The 20,137-nt window shown below is 43.5% G+C and overlaps 1 protein-coding gene across 1 annotated transcript in view; it reads left to right on the top strand.

Annotated features, from left to right (window-relative positions):
• Positions 1-20,137, top strand: part of CELSR1 (cadherin EGF LAG seven-pass G-type receptor 1) — a 169,181-nt gene that overhangs the window by 76,655 nt on the left and 72,389 nt on the right. The window contains exon 3 of the mRNA XM_065632385.1: positions 16,613-16,835. Within this exon, the coding sequence (XP_065488457.1) occupies positions 16,613-16,835 (223 nt within the window). The remainder of the gene's footprint in view (positions 1-16,612; positions 16,836-20,137) is intronic.

Here is a 20,137-nt window from a genome sequence, read left to right as displayed (position 1 = left end):
ATAATTACAGTTATGAGGGTTCTGGGTGATTTGCACTATTTTCAGAATTTAAATGCTGTGTATTTCTCCATTTGCAGAAAGTCATAAGTTTTTAATGAAGTTTTTCTGCTGCTCCTGGATGTGGGAAAAGTCAAGGAAGACTGACGACTACCAGCCTTTTAATAACTTTCACTCAGAGGGGAATACCTGGTTACCTTTCCTTGCAGTTTCTGTATGGCAGCACTGTGAGAAAGCTTATGTAGGGTAGTTGCACTCTGGTGAAGCTCTGTGTAACATTGGAGGTCTAGAAATTTTTCTCGTTTTTCAGCAGTGCTGTGCCATGCCGTTGTTTTGATGTTTGTAGTGGAGCTAGGTATGCATAACTGCAACGCAATTTCCCTTTGATTGCTGTGCAGCTGACATAACTTTTTCACTCTGACGGAGAGATGAATGTACGCTTACAGGATCTTTCCTTACGGTTAGTACTCCTTAGTTTTGCTCCCTGCACGGATGTCCCAGCAGCATCTTTTCCATCAATCTTCAACTTTCTCTGTCTCATCAGCATGAAATTTTTGAGAAGACAGACCTCTTCTGCCTTTATCGAATAAGCAGATATCCCCATGGGAGTGGAGCGAGCCGCGTCCCTGCGGTTGGCAGCAGTCGGTTCTGGTCAGGTTCCGCGGCCCCTTCCGAGCCCCAGGGGCTCGCATCACTTGGGCAGCTGGCGAGGACCCCGTCAGCAGCGCCGGGGATGGTCCAGAAGCAGAGCCCAACTCCTCCAAGCATTTTTCGGAGCATGACTGGTGCAAAAGCTGGAAAAGTCCATCTTTTCCTCTTTTTATGGTTGTCGTGGTTTGATTGCGGGGTGACAATAAAACCGTGGCAGATGTATTGTTAAGCTCCTCTCCTCTCCTTTCCCCTTCAGCCCCTCCATCTCCCCGCTTCCCACTCAGGACAGGCGATTGGGAGGGAAAGAAGGACAGAGAGAAGAGAGTTGGAAAAAATTAAAAATGTTTTACTAATGCTACTAATAAGAAATAGAGAAAATAACACAAAATATACAAAACCGATCTTGAAAGTCCCGGCAGCTGCTCCGGCAGATGTGGGGCCGGCACCCGAAGTCCTGGACTGGACTCTGCAGCCGACCGGAGCTGGATTCAGTCTGTCACTAGGTCTCAGTTCGCAGGGACAACTCGCAGGGTCCTCTCCCAATGTCGGCCATAAGGAAAAAGGACAAGATCCTCGTGATCCCCCACTTTTATACGAAGTATGACGTGAACGGGATGGAATACTTTAGTTGGTCAATTTTCAGTTCACCTCCTGCTTGCACATCTCGCAAGATGCATCATTATCAATGACCTTGCATTCCATTGCTATGTCTTCAAAATATGTACCTAACTTTCAGGAAAACTGCAGTTAGTAAGAAGACTTTAGCTGACAGGGAAATTCACTAAAAGAGAAACTTGTTTTTAACAAAACCAGGACAATGATCTTCACCACTCAGCTATGTGCTGTGAGACATAGCGTCTCATAAATCTTACTCTCAGCACTTCGGAGTTTCCCCCTGTGACCGCTGCATTTACCCATACCAAAGAGCAATGAACCCCAGATGTTGTCTCATGAGCTGACTTAATATCTAAGCGTGTAAGGAACCCATACAACCTATTCTTTGCAATTAGCCACGGATAATAAGTCTTCCATTGGCTCTTGGGCAGTGCATGCTGCATTTGAAGAGCACAGCAGTCAACTGTGATATTTGCATTCCTTTCTTTCCTTTTAGTGAAACGTCTATTTTATGTCATGAATTCCTGAAAATAGGTATTAGTTTTGGATACTCAGATTAAGAGGTATCATCTGACAAAGCTGTTGGGTGTATATATACTGTCATTGACCATGCCTTCAGATCATTGCAAGATGCACCTGTACAAAACACATCCAAGGATCGCTGTGGACTCTTGTTACTAAGAGTGAAGGAAGCCTGTGAGACACCCCTTTGAGCAAGAGGGTGTTGTCCCCCTCACCAAAGCGATGGGACGCTGTGGCACAGCATCTTCATCTCTTCCAGGTCACATAAAAGCAGTCGATGGCGAACTCCAGAGCAGCTAAGGCAACTCCCATGGGCCATTCCTGGGCTGCCCACAGCTAGAAACCTGGAGGAGATCCCCATGAAAGGCTTTTCTTTCCTGACAGACTCTCAGCAGAAGGCCTCCTGCCCACTCACCTGCTGTGTTTAACTCAGAGATTTATTGTGTGTGTTAAAAAGGGGTCCTTGCTTGTTTTTGCAGCCAGGCTCGCTGTTAATGTGTGCAGAGATGGGACTTGCACACCACAGCCTTATGGTTGAACTCAAGTGTTGCTGGGTTGGACCTGAGGCTATGGCCCAGACAGCATGACTGCATGACTGCTTGCCTCCACAAATAACTGGAATAATAACGAGAGTAAAGTTACACTTTCATATATTACAGTCAAAAGCTGAAGTCCATTAAACTTTTAAATGTTGTCATATTTCTGTTGAATATATTTCTGTCCATGTCACTAAACCACAGGCGGTGAGCACTGGACATCTGGAATTTATAGGAGATTCATAGGAGTGACTGAAGAGGTCTACCACTTCTGTAGTGGATTTTTATCTGCAGGATATGTCCTTCAGCTAATCTTCAACCTATGCTCACTTGTCAGGATGCGAAAATCCTTTTCCAGTTGGATTACTGCGGTGTGTTTGTTGATGGTTTAGTTCTCAAACAGTGTAAATGGCCTGCAGCCTTCACGTCAATCTGCCATGCCTTTTCCTAAACCCCAGCAAAGAGTTTTATCACATTACCCTCATCCCGATGTGCATAAACTAGCTACTGTTTAAAGTTTGAAAGTTTTCCCAGTCATGTATGAACCCTCCTTCGCCCCCCGCCCCGAGATGCTGCAGGTGGGATGATCTTTGATTCAGCTGAAGTGCTGCGAGTGCCAGGGGTTCGGATGCCTCTTCTGGAGCCTCCTGTCTTATCCTCCTCGCCCATGGAAATACTTGCACTGATCAAAGTCCTTTGCTGTCATGTGGAAACCTAGCTACAGACTTCATGTTGTGTTTGTTCTTCTTAATTAGTTTTAGAACGGTTTGACAAGACTTCTGTTCTTATCTCAGTGGCAGTGTGACGGGGCTTTTTAAAAGCAAGCAGCAGATCACACACCAGTGTCATCACTTAGGCCTGGCTTCAGAAGCCACCTTAGTAATTCATCTCCAATATACTTATGAATTTAGCTCTTCCAAACAGGTCAGGGTCTAGGAAATCCTCCTTACTGATTACACCTTATGTTCCTTTCCTTCTCCTTGAGATGACTATGTGGCTGGCCTGTTCTTCTCTTCATTTACCTGCTCTCCTCGTTTGTCACCTGCACAGTTTTTCACTGATGATTTTATGCTTTTTCTGCCACTGTTGATAATTTCAAGTAGCACGTAGCTAAAATTCAGTGTCCAAAGAGCCTGGGCAATAACCTGTTTGAGGATGGTTCCATGCCTGCAATGACGTTTTTACATCTACTCGCTATTAATGCCATTGATGTCTGTTCGGTTACATTACAAGATGGAGAGAAGGCAGGTTCTCAGTTGTTGGCTGTGTGAAGTAAAGGAGCTTGCAGACGTGAGAGGCCCGTGAGCACACACCGCGGCGCGACAGCATTGCTGCTGTTGAACAAGTGCTACCCCTGCTCTTCTACAATGTAGGTGTTTAATATCAACCCCCAATGACCAGGTATAATTATAGAATCATGGGATGGTTTGGGTTGGAAGGGACCTCTAGAGATCATCTAGTCCAACTCCCCTGCCGTTGGCTTCAGTCTGCTTCATTAAAGGGAAGTTTCGTTAAATCCCTGATGTGAAAATAACACATTTGAGCCTGAAGCCAGGCCAAGCTCATCCATCTCATGTTTGCTGCTGGCAGCTGGGTTTACGTGAGCGAGGCAGACTGCTGCCCTGGCCTGGGTACCTGCCTCTGGCGCCTCACCTGTCCGTCCCACCTCTTGGCAAGAAAACGTCCTGCGAGTATGAGCTCATGGGCTGGTGGTGCTCGGTGGGAGAGGTACCTGCTGAGCACCTCGGGTTCCCTCAGGGCATTCCGGTCAGTAACAACCAGCCTAAATTTAGGATCCTCTTTGTTCTCGCATACGTGAAATCTCTTTTGTTGTCTTTAACCTGTTGTACATGTATTTTTTTTTTTAATCTTGCTCCATCGATTTTCAGCAGGTTTTAGGCTCTTGACTTGTACTCCTGGTTTTATGCTGATGGGATTCCTGTTACCACACCTAAATAGGAGTCACAATTCTCCCAGGCTTTTTGAAAACCTTTGTTGTAATGAATTTGCTTATCTCCATTGGTATAACTTTAAAAAAAAATGTGGAAGGTGGAGCATAATTACACAAAGTGGAGCTTTTTTATTATAATTTTATAGGTACATATAAAACCCCTCCTCACTGATGTAGCTAAATTCCCACACACCATCATAATTATGAACGTATATATGCATTGCAGAACATCGAGCTGAGAGAAACTACACACACTGAGGTTTATTTTAATTAAAATATTTTAAATAGCAGTTTATTAAGCAATGGCCAACTTCTCTGTGACCATAGGTTACAACGGTGTTTTTGTTTCTTTAGCCAAGTTGAGCCTTGTGTAATGTAAGGCTTGGGGTTTTTTGTTATAGATTTTTTTTTATGTCAAATGGGTCAGCTGAATAAAATTTTAAACTGCACGTAAGCCACACAAATGCATTCTAATACATAAAAACATGCACTTGCTAAGTGTCTATAGCCTTTATGTGTTTGGGGGTTTTTTTTGCCAATGGCTAGGTGTCTTGATTGGGTTTTTTTCTCACTGAAAACAAATCAGATAGGGAAAGAGGAAAAGAGAAAAGAGGAAAAAAACAAAATAAAAAAACCCCTTGCCTTTAAGTTATTTGTGAGGAAGATAAAATCATAGTGAGATAGTATTTTTTTCCAATATGCCTCATGTTCTGGAAAGCCCCTCACGATGTTCATAGCAGATCAGAGGTGAAGGCTAATAAAAGGAATTCCAGGAAGGCTGGAATTAAATATTTTAGATCTTCCAAAACAAAAAAGAAATTTAACTTCCAAGGAACAAGGTAACTGGACTCGTTTTCTGCTGCTGTAAATACAAAACTGGGAAACAAAACTGGGAAGCCACCTTACCATTCAGTAAAACTGAATTACGCAAAAAACGTGGGGTTTCTGTACATATTTATAATTCCCAAGTTAGACATTTTTATTTTCATCAGTAGATGAACAACAGGAAGGTGGCAGGAAGGACAACTGGGTGCAGAGATGAGGGTATCAGGATAATGTCCTGTTAGGGAGGAAAAAAGTATGAAGTAGTTTATTGTTTGTCTGTTCTTTGTGTGACGATGATTGAAGGTTTCGACAGTTGAGCACCAGACTGAGACACTTGGCCCTGAACATCAGGATAATTACAGTTCTGCAATACAGTTGTGCGGGGCACGGTGGGAACCACAACTCCACTGTTGTGGCAAATGCCCTTTTGTTCGGAGCATCACGGTTCGGTGCCTGCGGCCCAGCCCGGCTCCTCCTGGCGGGGTTTGCTCTGCGCCGCCCCCGAATCGCAGCTTCCCCAGCAGCCGTCAGCCCGAATTTTCAGTTTCTAAAAACTGCGGTGAAGATGCTTCACTTCAGGCTGTCTCAAATTCTCCGTAGCTAAGCATGTGAGAGGTTATTTTACTGCATTTTCCAATACAATAATTTTAAAAAATATTTTAATTAGATAGGGCCACCCAACTTCAAGGGGTCAGCGCACTGATATGGACATTGTAAGAAACTTTATCATGAAGATGAGTGTTTTATATTAATAATTAAACATTATTAATTGTACTCATTGTATACAGATGATACAATGAAGTATATTAACTCTAACAAGACGTTAATCATTTGAAGTGACTTTAAAATGAAAACGTATTTTCCAAAAAGGCTGAATTTTAATCTACTATACTGTTGTAACACAAGAGTTAAGTACAAGCTGTGGAAGCTGACTGGATTCATTTTTAATGAGTCTGTTTAAAAATGGTTTTTTAAAAGTAACTTTTGAATTTCTGCCTAGTCTGTAGATTTAAAAATATATTGATCTTGAGATTTTTTTGTGCAAGATATGTGACATTACCTGGCCATTTTCAGGAGTCATTAAGAAAAAGTCAGCTTCTCTGGTTAAGTTGCTTTTTGTTTTAAGTTTATGTTCTTGACCTGTATATTAAATATTTTTGAAGCTACCAAAATGTAAGATTATAGGATTATCTTTTTACACCCTAATCCTCTTCATTTGACAAGCAAAGGGCTTTTTTTTTTTTTTCAAAATTTGCCTTCAAGACACGACAAATGGAAGTTTGATGAGCATCAGATTGTTTTTGCCAGTTCTATTTGCTCTCTCGAGCACCTCCGAACTCATACAATCCACAATAAGGACAGTGATACAGTGCTTTTAGGTATAACTTTCCTTTAACCTAATACTTCTCATATAAAATGAAAATATAAAGCTATGAAATCCTAGCCTCCTAAGATGCAATTACAATAATAAATTTACTTTAAGCATGTTTTTCAGTTGCTTTGTTAATATTTTATGGCTTCTCTTCAATTATTCTCACTAATTTGCCATTACGCTTCTTTCCACTGGAGCTTTTGGGACCACCTAGGACATTAAGGGGCATGATTTAGTTTGAGATCTGCCTGCTTCTAAATGCCGTCATTTTTACCATAGCACTGGATGACACAGAAGATGTGAGAGTGAGATTTTCCTGTGAGAACTTGTAGTTTATGGAAAACACAAAATGCAGGCTCTCGTCTGTGTTCTTTCAATGGAGGTGTGCAGAGTTAGCTGCCTGTGCAGTTCATCCCAGCGTGCTGCTGGGGACCAGGGCAGATGGTTTCTTCTGTGCTTCGCCTCTTGTTCGAAGCTGAAACATCGAATCTGTAACAGTTACGTGGAGAAAGTTGAATGGGATCTTAGTGGAATAAGGGCCGGACTCTCCTAAAGAACACAGTGATGTTTGCCATTGAAAGGGAGACCCTGCTGTCCTTTTTGCCATATTCCTGGGTCATTTTCTTTCTTCCTCTCTTTCTGAGGTCAACTATTTGCAGGTATGTTCCCGTTTTCAAGCGCTTCAAGATGTTAGCTTGCTCAAAAATAAGTGCTAGGGCATTCCTTTTCGCTACGGGTTTGGGAACTGGGAGTCGCAGCCTTTGGTGTCCTGCGCTGTGGAAGCAGCTGAGGGAAACCAGGGTGAGAGTCAGCGCGAAGCGGGACGGTGCCTGGAAGCACGTCTGGTTTTCTGACCCCCGAGTTCCTCTTGATAAAAGATGTTATTGCACACACGGCCCTGGCACAGCCACCACGCCTTCCTTGCTTTCCTCATTCAGGTAAATGCTTCAAGTATTTGGAAAAGGCCATAATGGCCTGTGGAACGACAGCCTTGGGAATCAGCGGTGCCAGCGGTGGCATTCAGTGCCCACTGAAAATCGCAGCTTTGCATGGTGAAACAGTCGTTTTTGTCATCTGAGCAGAGGCACACCGAGTCTGTGGGTGCCCTTGTTCCTTCTGGCTTCTGCCTGTGGAAGGAGGTGAGAACCGGGCACGGCGGCTGGTTCCCAGGCCCAAGTGCCTGCAGGTGCGCAGGGATGCAAATACGGACCAGGCTGCAAAGGTTGTCCCGAAGGGAACGTGTCCCGCAAGCAGGGTGCCCTCCATGTGCCCCTCGAGTAACGCTCCTGGAGGTGAATCAAGTGGCACAGAGAGCAGAGAAAAAAAATACACTGTCAGAGGTATATATACAGTAGAGGGTGGTTGTTTCTCTTAGAAATAAGGGAAGGATATTCCTCTGTAAATGAATATAACTGTGGAATGCAGAGGTGTGTTTTGTTCTTATATCTCCAGGTTTCTCATTGGTTTTAAGGTGGGATTTTTAGGAAGATATTTTATTCCAAGTAAGACATAATGCAAATTGTAGACACAATGGCACAATCTAATTTGGGTTTTATCTTTGACATCTACACTAATGTTTTCCCCCTACTAAATACATCCAGAGATAAAGCTCAGGCTTTTGAAAAGCACTGCTTCATCACCATGTCTTACCTTAAATCGATGCAAATTGCATCATGATAAATTGTCTTACATATAAACCTTCCACAGAACTCAACATCAACTGGAAAATTCAGTGTGTTTCTTTTTTCTCTTGTGCAGATTTGTGCCATGTATAGTCCTGGACGAGAGACAGAACGTAAAGAGGTCTCTAAAGCTTTAACAGGTCAAATGCAGAGGGAGATGTCACCTTGTGAGGGCACTGTACATTACAACAATTGGTTCAATAATTTACAGAGCTTAGAGATAGTCGTAAAATCAGCCAAGAGTAAAGATTAAGACATTAAGAAATTAGCTGTTGTATCTCATAGCTCAAAAAATTGCTGGTGGGTAGCTGTGGCAGGCTGAAGGTTTTATTTCTCATTGTCCTCGGCTGCATCTAACACATTCCAAGAGTGCTTTTCCTCAGCATCTCCTCAGAAGCCTGGGGTGATTACATCCAGTGCCATGGGAGCAGGGGATGGGGAGAAGCCAGGCACATTGCGTGCACCTCTGTTTTACTGTAGGGTCTGGCTCTTCACTCATCAGAGCGCCATAGGAAAAAAAAATCGCAATACTTGCGATAAGTGTTGGTCCCGCTTCTGGTGCTCGCACCGCTCGTGGCCTTGCTGCTGGAAGGTGAAAGGCGAGCTATCTGGTGTAGGCAGAGCGGAAGCTTAATGACTGAGAATTTTTAATCCTCAACAACCATATGAGGAAGAGAGCACAGGTATTGAGGACCTGGTCATGGCTTTTCTCTGTTCCTGCCAGCACTGGTGGAAGTTGAAGGAAGGTCCAGTGACCATGCAGACCGAGCATATATCATCTTGAGAATGTGCTCATAATTTGTGGAATCCACAGACTAATTCATTTCTCCAACAGATGTGCCCCAAATATCGCTAATCCTCCTCAGTATTGTTTCTTTTTTCCCCCAATTATTCCTTCTCATTTAAATGCAAAACCACAAAAAAAAAAATCCCAAATCATTCATTCGTCCACCCATCCCTGCAGGGTGTCTTTTGTTCTGCTTTGTTTTGCGACCAGGGAAGGGGGGAAGGGGAGGAGACGAGGAACATCTTTGCTCAGGCTGGTGCTGTGTGTGGGATCCTGGGCCTGGCTTTGGACTGGCCAGGGGCCGGGTACCGTTTTCGTGGCTGCTCTGCCTGTGCAGTGCATCAGTTTGAGAGATGGGGACCTTTCCCTGCTCTGGCCTTTGTAAAATATGGTTTAGCTTGGTTGCTAGGGGGAGGGATCAGGAGGTGGGATGGGGTCCTGGCCTTCCCCTTGTCTGCTTGGCCAGGGCATTTTTCCTCATGGTCATCCTCCTCCCAGGAGCTCGCAGGACCCAAGAGCGGCCATGGTGCAGATACCATCCCCAAGGACCCTGGTGGGAAGAAGAGATGGGAAAGGTTGAGTAGCATCTTCCTGTTGGGGTGGGAGTGGGAATGGGAGCTCCCTCAGAGCAGCCCGTTTCGGTCATGTTTTTCAGGCTGGAATTTGACCATCAAAAGTTTTCACATGCCTTGGGGCCAGCAAATGCCACCCACAGCTTCAGAGGCAAATGAAAGAAAATAAAAAGCCTCCCATGTTCATTATTCAGAGCATCTCATGATTAAAGATCTCATGACTTTTACTTAGCCCAGTCTCATGATTTTTGGAAATCTGTTTTGTGAGTTATCAGGGATGCCCGGGGAGAACTTTGTGGAAGAAGGCACAAGGAAGGAAGAAGGGTGATCATAAAGGAGAGGGATGATACAAATAGCCAAGAGAGCACTGGGAATTCTGCGCCCTCTCTTCCCACCAGCTCAGAGCTTAGTGCTTATGCCCACAGAAAACTTAAACCAGATCCAGAGAGAAAACAGTGATTTCCTCAGTATCTTATTATAGGATCATTTTCTATCACCTCAGAGAGCTATTTGGCAAGCTATATATAGAGATATATATATAGTGTGTGTGAGAGGAATGTTTTTGTTGTTTTGCTTACTGTTTTAAATACAGGTTACTTTCTTGCAAATACATCTTGTTAAATCTGGAACGGTTAGCAACTTAAATTACGAAAGACAGCTGTCATTACGAGTCACCGGGATTTATTCCTGAACAGCGTGAGTGTATGTCTCTGTATTTGATGTGTGCTTATGTATTTATGTATTATTTTAGTTTAGCCTGTTTGTTATAATCTGCCTTTGTAGTGCAGAAAATGGCAAAAAGAGCAAAAAAGCAAAGGGTAGGAGCGGACCCCAAAATGGACCTTAAGCTGGTGTTTCTTTCTGTAAGAGTGTTGGGGCTGATACTAATTTTTCTAGATCAGTCCCAATTCTAAAAACATAAATGAAGAGGTTAAAGGAAAGACCAAAGTATATTTTCAAATTTGAACACAGCAGCAGCGTAACGTAGGAGCCTCATGAAGTGACGACTGTCAGTGTTGGTACTGAGTCCAGTGAACGCATCTGCACGGCCTCTCTCAAGTGGCACGAGGGGTCTGGCCATTGATTTCTAAGGGACACAGATTTTGCGTCTGCTCTTCAAGTAGCACTTTTGAGTCATCTGCGTAAAATGGTACATGGGTATAGTTGTCTCCTAATTAGTCACTAGTACACCAGTGGCTTCTGACTTCTCTTTGATCCAGCTTCTCCTTCATTCAGAATGACTTGGTTACTTTTTCTGGGTAACCGCTCTCTAACTTCTCTCACAAAACCAGCAGATTTTTGCTTGTTTGTTTAGTTGTGTAATGTTTCATTGGTAAGTGGCATTTGCTGGGAGGTAAGGCTGACTTCTCCCAGAAGGTTCTGAGAGTAGGCTCATGCACCATAGAGCCCCTGAAGTCATGAATTTCCCTCTGCATTCATTTTTATTATTTAAATCCATTCATTTTTATTATTTAAATCCAGCATTCGTTTTTATTATTTGACTTGCACTTACATTTTAGGCAAATTTTCCTGCAGTATATCCCTTCACAGGCAGTGGAGAGAGGTGGGTTATCTACTGAAGGTGTCGATCCATTTCACCGAAGTCAAGCATGAACCACTACACTCACACGTTAGCGTACACTTAAAGCTGTATTTCTATAACAGTTAAACCTTTCCAAGACCATTCCTTCATTCTTATTCCTGGTGCATGGTCCCGCCTCCTTCCCTTGTGCCTGCTCTGCTATTCTTCCATCAGTTCTAGGACGGACCTAATCAGAAGATCACTAACCCTACAATAAAGAAATGGATGGTCTTTTGCCATCTTAGCTCTACAAATCAGTCAACTGCAGGATTACATTGAGTGCCAACACATGGGATGGGGAGGGAAGTGAAAGGAGTTTGGGGAAAGGAGGGAACTATGGTAACTCCCACTCAGCCGGAACTATGATGAAACTACCTCTAAAGTGGGTGTGTTGGATCCCAACTTCTTTATCTCTTGTCCCAGTAGAGATTTTCAGGCTGATTCTGCAGCTAATTTGTTTTAACAGCCTTCTTATTACTTAGGGCACTAATTGCTTTAGTGCCATTTGTCATTTAAGGTTAGTAGTGGTTTAGTTACTAAAGGAAAAGAAGCATTGATTTTCCCATAATGTGCAAGATAGAAAATACATTCTTAATGACAGTTATTCTTTTATTAGGGCAATGGGTCAATGGGAATTCTCTGAAGAATTTACTTGTCCTATTTCTTATCGTTTCTCCTTTCTACTTTAAAGTACATCATTTTAGGCCGGCTCCTTAAATCACCTTCTCAAAATGCTTTCCATTCAGGTGAACCAACTACAAACATGGAGAACAAGATTAATATGTATCTAGAGCAAATGACAGGATGAAGGAAAGGAGAGAAGAATCAGTTCAAGTCAAACAATTACGGGTGCTGAGTGAAAAATTAATGTGTGCCTAGGAAAACTGGAAAAAAAGAAGAACATCAGTGCAGGTCTGCTGCTTCACATAAATATTTAATGTAGTATTTCAGTTGAAAACAATTGGAGAATAGTACAAATTTTTGAGGGCTATTTCCTAAACAGGGATGTTGTAGAAATATGTTGCAGTAAACTGAAGTGTAGAGTAATTCTGTGTTTATGCTAATGCCATCATGTTGTTTCCAGCAAGCTTTCTAACATTATACGTTGTCTGTCATTGCAAGGTCAAGCAACTCACCAACAAAACCACAGGCAGATTTCTGCAAAGCCTGGCTCATTGATGCACACCAGTGTGCTGATTGAAACACATAATGTTGAGCTCACAAGGTATTTGCAATTGTGAGGCTAATTTTTCGTTTTTCAAATAGTATATTTGTATTTCTTTTCACTTTTTCAATCATCATTTATTGTTTATTCATTGAACTCTTCCATTATTTTGTTTGGAATAGGTCAGAGGAGGACCAGATCTTCTAGCCGGTCTTTTCCTTTGCCTGGTCTGGTTATGTTACACCTGATACACGACTGTCCTCACCTACGTAAAATTAAAAGGAGAAATTTTATGATTAACATCTTCGTAAAGTTAGTCCTAAAATTGAAAAAGAGGTACATGATGGCTGAGAGGAAGAAGCAGTGTCGAAAGCAACTATCACGTTGTGATCTCAAGAGCTTTAAGACCAGGAAGCACTACATAAAGGGCTGTGTAAAAACCACAGAACCTGTAGTTTTAAGAGTCACCAACATTAATTGAGAGCAAATAAGATCAGCTACTGTCCTGTAACAGTGAACCATATGCTGGCTAGGGCCAGAATTTTTTCGAAGCCCAGGAATCTGCCGGCAGATAACAGGCAGCCGTAGCCTGTGTTATCTGACAGTGCATGCTTTACATATAGCAGCTGGAGGGACTAAACTTCACATCTCCTGCTTGGATTTCACAAGGTTGTGATATGTAAGCAGTTTTTAAAGTGATTCCTAAAATGCTGGCCAGTGTGAAAAATGAAATTATAATAGCCAAGGAAATGCCGTGAGGAGCGAAGGGGAGTTTCGCGGGCTGGGTGAGGGGGTGAGCCATGCCGGCATCGCCAGCGTTGCAGACCGACCCCAGGCTGTGTGCTGACTGTCTGGGCTGTGCTCTTATCACCCTCCAGACCCTCGCTGCACAGCAGCTCTCCCTCCTTCTGTACTATTTTTTCCCACCAGAATGCAAGACATCCCTCCGACCCTGCAGGCACACAGGCGCGTTTCATCCCCGGGGCTGGTGGATGCAGATCCCTTCAGCTTTCCTTTTGCAGCTCCTCAAGTAGCTCTTCCCTTCCAGCTTGGGCTCCAGCCAGCAACCAGCCTGTCCTTCACGTCCATGCAGGCTTCGGTTCAAATTTTGAGGGCACTTTTCAGGCCATGCCTCAAAGTGGTGCTGTGGTGGGATGGAGATGTGTCCAGGGTGAGGTGGCCGCCCTTGGAAGTGACAAACCCAGGAGCTACACAAAGGTGTGTTGTCTTGCAGAAGGGGTTAGTTGGGTCCCCCTGATTAAAGCCCTGCCTCAAATACTTGCTCACGTAGCTACTTCATAACACCAAAAATGCCACATTTCTACATAATTTCAGGCACTTTTTTTACTTTGGGAAAAAAGGGTAAATAGGGATTTATCAAGCTTCTTAGTAGACCTTTGTGCCTTGAAGCACAGTGATATCTTGGAGTTACTGTAGAGATTTCAAAACTGCCATTTTCATATATTTTGGTAAATATACATAAAATATGAAAATTCAACATCAAAGAATATGCATCAAATGCAGTTCTCATTTACATTACAAACTAAAGAGAATTCAGAATAATTTTAGTAACTGGGACATCAATGATGCTACAACTGAATGAATATAGGACAAAGGATCTTATTTAAAGTCGAACTACCTTCTTTTAAATTACTTAAGTATCACAATGAAAAGCAGTCAAAACATAATTCAGTAGCACTTTTCTGTAAGCTTTCTTTTCTCTTAAATAGTTGTATGCCTGTATAGGTATCTAAACAAGTGGTCTGTACGTTCTTCTTATATTGCAGAATTAATACAGAAGCACCAGTGGCTTCCAGCTTAGGCTTTTATATTCCACCTCCGTATTGCCATGGCATTTCCACAGCATGCTACAGTGCCAGGAATCTGTCCTTTTAGCTCGCTCCTTTTTCTTGCTGTGTATTCAAGCCTGTGCGTTATTTGCTTTTGCCAAATATATCATTCTGTTTTCAGAAAGCCTTGAAGATTGCATTCCTCTCTGAGTTGGAGAGTTATTTCACAGAATACCCTACTATTTTTTTTAAAGCAACAAGCCTCTGTTTAATCTTTCTTCAGGAACTGTGTTTGTCCATTTTTTTGAGAGTTTTGGTACATAATATGTGTGTGTTAAGGGGGATGGGCTGTGCTTGTGCAGCAGATCATCAAGAAGTGCTTTCTGTAGTATTCTCTTAGTTCATCTGATGTGTGTGTGTGCTTTGTTTGGCATATCCAATACACTGAGGGAATTTTCCCTCTTGGATGAGATATATATATATAATTTCTCACAAAAGAAACACGTTGTAGAGCATTTTAAAGTACTATGGTAGGTGTATTCACATAATCGTGCCTGATACTTATAGTTAATAAATGGAAACAGGAGGATATTTATCAAATGGTTTTCACAGCATTTCAACTTAATGCGGTGAAGTGAGGAATATGGGAACATCAGCGATGAATCAGAGAAGCTCTAAGCACAGGCCCGAAGCTGAACTCTCCGCTATATGGTTTATTACTTCAGAGGTTTTGGATTGCACTCCCTCTAGAATGATGGGAAAGATTTATTTCATAATTTGTTAACTGCATGAGAGATGTGTTCAGCTCCCCTGTGCTTTGTATCACATCCCTTTCAAATATACGGAAACACCCCAGTCTATTGTTTGCCAGGAGACAGACAAATGCGTTGGTCAGGAGGCAGTTGTGTGGTGGCTCAGCTCATCGTGGAGAGCACAAAGCAGGACCAGAGGTGGGTCCTCCGGGGCTGAGCCCACCTGGATGGGATGTGCATTTGGCTGGCAGCATGGTCACAGCACTCTTGTATTTGCTCCTGCATTTTGCTGGCATAAATCGTACCTGCTTGAAAGGCGCGTGATGTGGATGCGGCAGCAAAGCTGGAGAGCCACAGTGGCTGGGCTGTCCACCTCACCTTGTCTCAGAGATCGCTGCCCCTGGAGCAGTGGCTAAACCAGCTGCAAACCGTTGCAAAATACAACGTGGTGTAAAAAAGAGGCGCACATCCAGGTCTGGATGCGGCAGCGCGGGCAGCTTTGGCATGGGAACCCGCAGGAGCAGGGCTGCGGGGGCAGTGACTGGAGCAAAACTTTCTGCTTTAATTTGCCTTTGTTTGTGAGTCACTGCCCACAGCTCCTGCTGCTTTTACTTTCCTCCAGGAATGCATTTGCACGGTTTTAACTGTGCTTGAATTAATGTGATTGTATAATCTGGTAGTGAGTAATCATGCAAATATCAAACTGTTGCAAGTACATTCATTCCTTCAGCTGGCTGTGTTGAGTAGTTTTGCTCTACATTTACTTGTCAGACACTGTTACTGGGTAAAATTCAACTATATATGCCATCTTCAGTTTCTCTGAAGAGTTTTACATGCAGGATCTGAACATGCTTTATACCTTAGGAATACACATGCCAAAACATAAATGTTAACTAATTAACTCACATAGAGGGTTTAGCTTCCTGTACAATGATTAATTCAGCAGCTGCTTTTGTCCCAACTGCAGCAGATTTTTTGAAGTGAATATCCTCTGTATGTTATATTTTAAAATTGTGATTCACTCTCAGATTTTGGGCAAACACAGGAAAAATTACGGCATACATACAGAGGAAGACACCTCATTCTTTAGTATTGCATTTAACACACCTTAATACAGACTTCTGAGTTAATAAAGACAAACAGGTTCAGCAACCAGTACAATGAATCCATAATTTCTGCAGGGAGTTACTGTGCCCATCTCTGAAGAGTTCAGAAGATGGCTGTCACCTGCAGGGTACATGGGAAAAGGTGGAAGCAATATGTATGTCATTGGTATCCTGCTTATTCTTTCTATACACATTTTGCAACCATTGTCGCGAGCTCAGCCGTGCCCTGCCGCTGCCATGGGCAGCAAAGCCAAATTCCACTCGAGGCGAAGTGCAAACACTTATCTGTTGACACAATTTCCAACCCATAGTGAAACGCCAGAACAATTTACACATATTTTGGTTGACAGAGAGTGTGTAAGTTTTTAACTGTTGGTGTTACCTCCTCCCATATAGATCTGTCTGTCACCAGCTTTATATTTATCACCAGGTCTGGCAGCAGCCAAGGAATCTGAAAACTGGGGCCAACGTTGTTGGTTATTTGCAAGAGGATTGCTCAGCAAATCATATCCCGCACTCCCCTGAAAATTCAGACTTGAAAGACGATGCAGCACCCTTACCCCCTGCAATTACAGGCTTGTGCCTTGATTGCAGAGCGGGTCAGGTGCAGAACTTTGGAAGCAGCTTAACCTTTAGCAGAAACACTCTGAGCATCACAGCTTGCTGCTGCGGTGAGGTGTCCCTGACGTCTGCTTGTCCCCTTGCAGGAGAGTACTGCGAGGTGAACGCGCGCTCCGGCCGCTGCGCTCCGGGGGTGTGCAAGAACGGAGGAACCTGCGTGAACCTGCTGATCGGGGGCTTCAAGTGCGAGTGTCCGCCGGGCGAATACGAGCGGCCATACTGCGAGATGACCACCAGGAGCTTCCCCCCGCAGTCCTTCATCACCTTCAAGGGGCTGCGGCAGCGCTTCCACTTCACCGTTTCCCTCATGTAAGTCCTGGTGGGGAAGGGCTCTGTGGCTGGTGGCTTCTCTGCTTGAGCTTGGGGAGGTGTTTGTTAAATATTGTCACCAACCAAATTCTCTTAAGTGTAGAGGTCACTCTGGGGGATTGCTGACAGTGACTCCTGCGAGTTGGGCGCAGTTGTGTTGTTTGAAAGCGTTTGATTTTCTGCCCCGCTGAGGATGCTGCTGAGGTGCCATCTCCTGACCTTCCTCTGCTGCAGCTGGGGGCACTGGCACAGGGAGAGGGGACACCAGGGTCTCTGGCCACCGCTCAGCAGCTCTCAGCTGGAGAGGCACGAGGGTGGGCGGTGGGTTCAACACTCTTACTAGTTGAGCTTTTGGCCTCCTGACTTTGAGGCCACCTCCAGAGCCAACCTGTTCATGTTGCTCATTTGGGAGCGCTCTTCCCTCCTCTTGTTTCCCAGCCTGTGAGAGGACCTGGTCTCGTCGGGCCATGGCTGAGCACGGGCTGGTCCTCTTCAGGTCCTTGCTCTCCGTCAGTTCCCAGCCTTGTGCTTGGGACAACCCCAACTGTCCCAGCTCCTCACCTCACTCCTCTTGGCCTTCACACCCAGCTCGTGCTTCTGGTCCCATCCCAGCTACCAGGTACAACCAGCCTCATCGCCATCCCATCTGCCTCAACATCCCCACGTTGATCAATCTTCTCCTGCAGTGGCTGTCACTTTTCCCGTGGGGACACTCAGGGAGGCAAGGGGAGCGATGGTGGTGGCCACTCCGAGTGGACCAGGGCTCTCCTCCCCTGGCTTACACATCCCAGGGGAAAAAACCCTCTTTTGGGGAAGACATCTTGGGCAGGAATAGGGCTTGCCTGCCATGGAGCCAGAGCTCCAGGTGCACACACGCCTCTTCTTCGGAGAGGGGCTGGGTTTACAGCTTTTCCCATGATTTAGATGGTTTAGATGGTCAGGATTGACCTTTGGTTCTCCCTCGCGGTTGACTGTGAGTAAATAGCACAAAACGTGTTAGCTCAACCCCAAAGGGCAAGGCCGGGGATTTGTTGACAGGTACAACAAGAGCCAAAACGACAAATACGTTTGTGTGTCTATCCAGAGAAAGTGCTCAGGGAGGACACCATGTCCCATCCAGCACCCAGCAGTTACCTGGTGTTTCACATCTGTCAGGAGCCAGGCAGCTTATTTCCGTTTTATCCTTCATCTGCCTTAATCCCAAGGTATGAAATTTTATAGAATCTTGACATTTTGGTTAAATCAGAAAACACAGACGTGGTTTGCATGCCAAGGCAGAGAAGAGGTGCGCCTGTGAAGATCGTTTTAGAAAAGCTGAGGAGCAAAAGGCTCTGTTGGACTTGTCAGACTTACAGTGAGTGCAAACAAAGGAGCAGTCTGGGCTGGCTGCCAGCGTAAATTACCTGCACTACCCTTGGCTTGTCCCCGAAGCCACGCGGTGTCGTTTTTCAGGCTTTAAGGAGCAGATCTGTGACACGTAGGGTGCTTCAAGTTAAAGTGACTCAAATGCTCTGTGTAGGGGTTACTGAAAAGCAGCAGACTACTGTAGTGAGGTAGTGCTTCCACCATGGTTTCTGCACCGTCTTTAAAACCAAGATGGCATATTTAGTCTTAATCATGAGCTAAACACTGCTCAGTCCACCTAGTGTGATTATAAAAAGTCTAGACCATCATGGGGTTCATCCTACACTGTCTGGGATACATTTAGCTTCTCATACCTGAAGTTCACTTTTATCTGCACTTGTTGTTATCCTTCAGTGCAGATGGAAAACATTGCGTGAGGATAAGCAAGAATTAGAAGTTTGACTAGACAATGAGCTGCCATTACAGATTTTGTGATTTGGGAGCATTTGTAAAATCCCAGGGTCTTTGGCTGCCCTCAGCCTTAAGTGACTCATGGCCCACTCCTGACAAAGAGCAGCATGTTTGCCTTGTCCAGTCTCATAACTAAAATGTGATTTTTTTAAAAAAAAGTATTTAGGTTACTGACCAGGCATGTTTTTCTGCTCCCAACATTATACATCTTCCTTGCTTCCTTCCAACACTTGCTACTTCTTCACTCCAAGAGGCACTATCAGTGGAGAGGTTTTCTCACTATTCAAAATTTTCTAAGAAAGTGTCTTTTGTTTCCTGTGTCCTCGGATTAAAAATATCCCTTCTGTTAAAAAACTGTATTTTTCCCCAGCCGGTGATAACCAGACAAGTTCAAGAGCAGAAGTGCTCTAACTTTTAGCATGATACAAAGGATGCTTTTGACTAGTGGCAAAGAATGGAGCTGAGCACACACCGAGTAAAGAAATATAAAAAATAGCTTAATAATGTTAATATTTTGATGGACTACAACAGATATTCTTTGAAGTTTGTGTTTTATTGGAAATGTCAAAATTTTGACTTCTGTGTTTTGAACCAGAATAATGCATTCTCCTTCAAAAATAATAAAAAATGTATGGAATAAAAAAATTCCCATTTCCATTTAGCTTCAATTCAGGCTCCTGGTTCTGAAAGGTCTTTATTCAGTTTGATGGACAACATACATATGTATGACAAACAACTTTTGTTAGAAAATATTCTTTAGTTTTGAATTTTATTTCAAATACCAGACCTTGATATTCTAAATATTGCTTCTTTCACGTCTCTGAATGTGGGTTTTGTTGCATCGCATGAGAGTCTTGCTAGTAGACATGAGAGACACAAGAGTCATTTCTTCTCTCCATGGAAGGCAGTTTTCGTTAGCTGTGTTCAGCATTTGATTCATTTGTTGGAAAAGCGGGTTAATTTAAATCAGGCGTATTTCCTGAAGTTCAAGATACAAAATCAAACTACACTGCCATTTGGAAACACAAGAAATTCCGATGGTTTCTCTCTCTTTCTCTCTTCGTATAATATTAATTGTTGTAAAAATGCTTATGTGAAGTGTAATAATTTTTTTGCATTTCGAAGCAGATGAAAGCTGTGTGTAAATCCCCAAAGATAATAGGATTCAATTTAAAATTATAAAATACACACAACTCAGAAATTTGCAAAAAAAGCTACTTGCTGACAAAATAATCAGGCATCTTTAAAAGTGGGGTTGCCTCTTTTTCAACAGGAAAGGTGTGATACATCCCATATTAGAAGCACAAGAAAAATAAAACCAAAAAACACCCATTGGCACTGATTTATTGGAATCATTTAAGTGTTTATTTTCCTTCCTTTCGATTGACTGACTTGTTGATTGATGAACCCCGATTGTCTATGTGGCGTTATTAAAGTAACTCTTATCTTTCTTTTCCCCTTGTCTTGCCATCAGATTCTTTTTAATC

Source organism: Caloenas nicobarica, chromosome 1 (assembly GCF_036013445.1).
Source record: "Caloenas nicobarica isolate bCalNic1 chromosome 1, bCalNic1.hap1, whole genome shotgun sequence".
Classification (NCBI taxonomy): Eukaryota; Metazoa; Chordata; class Aves; order Columbiformes; family Columbidae; genus Caloenas; species Caloenas nicobarica.
Note: the sequence above shows the minus strand (reverse complement) of the source record. Positions and strands in the feature narration are given on the sequence as shown.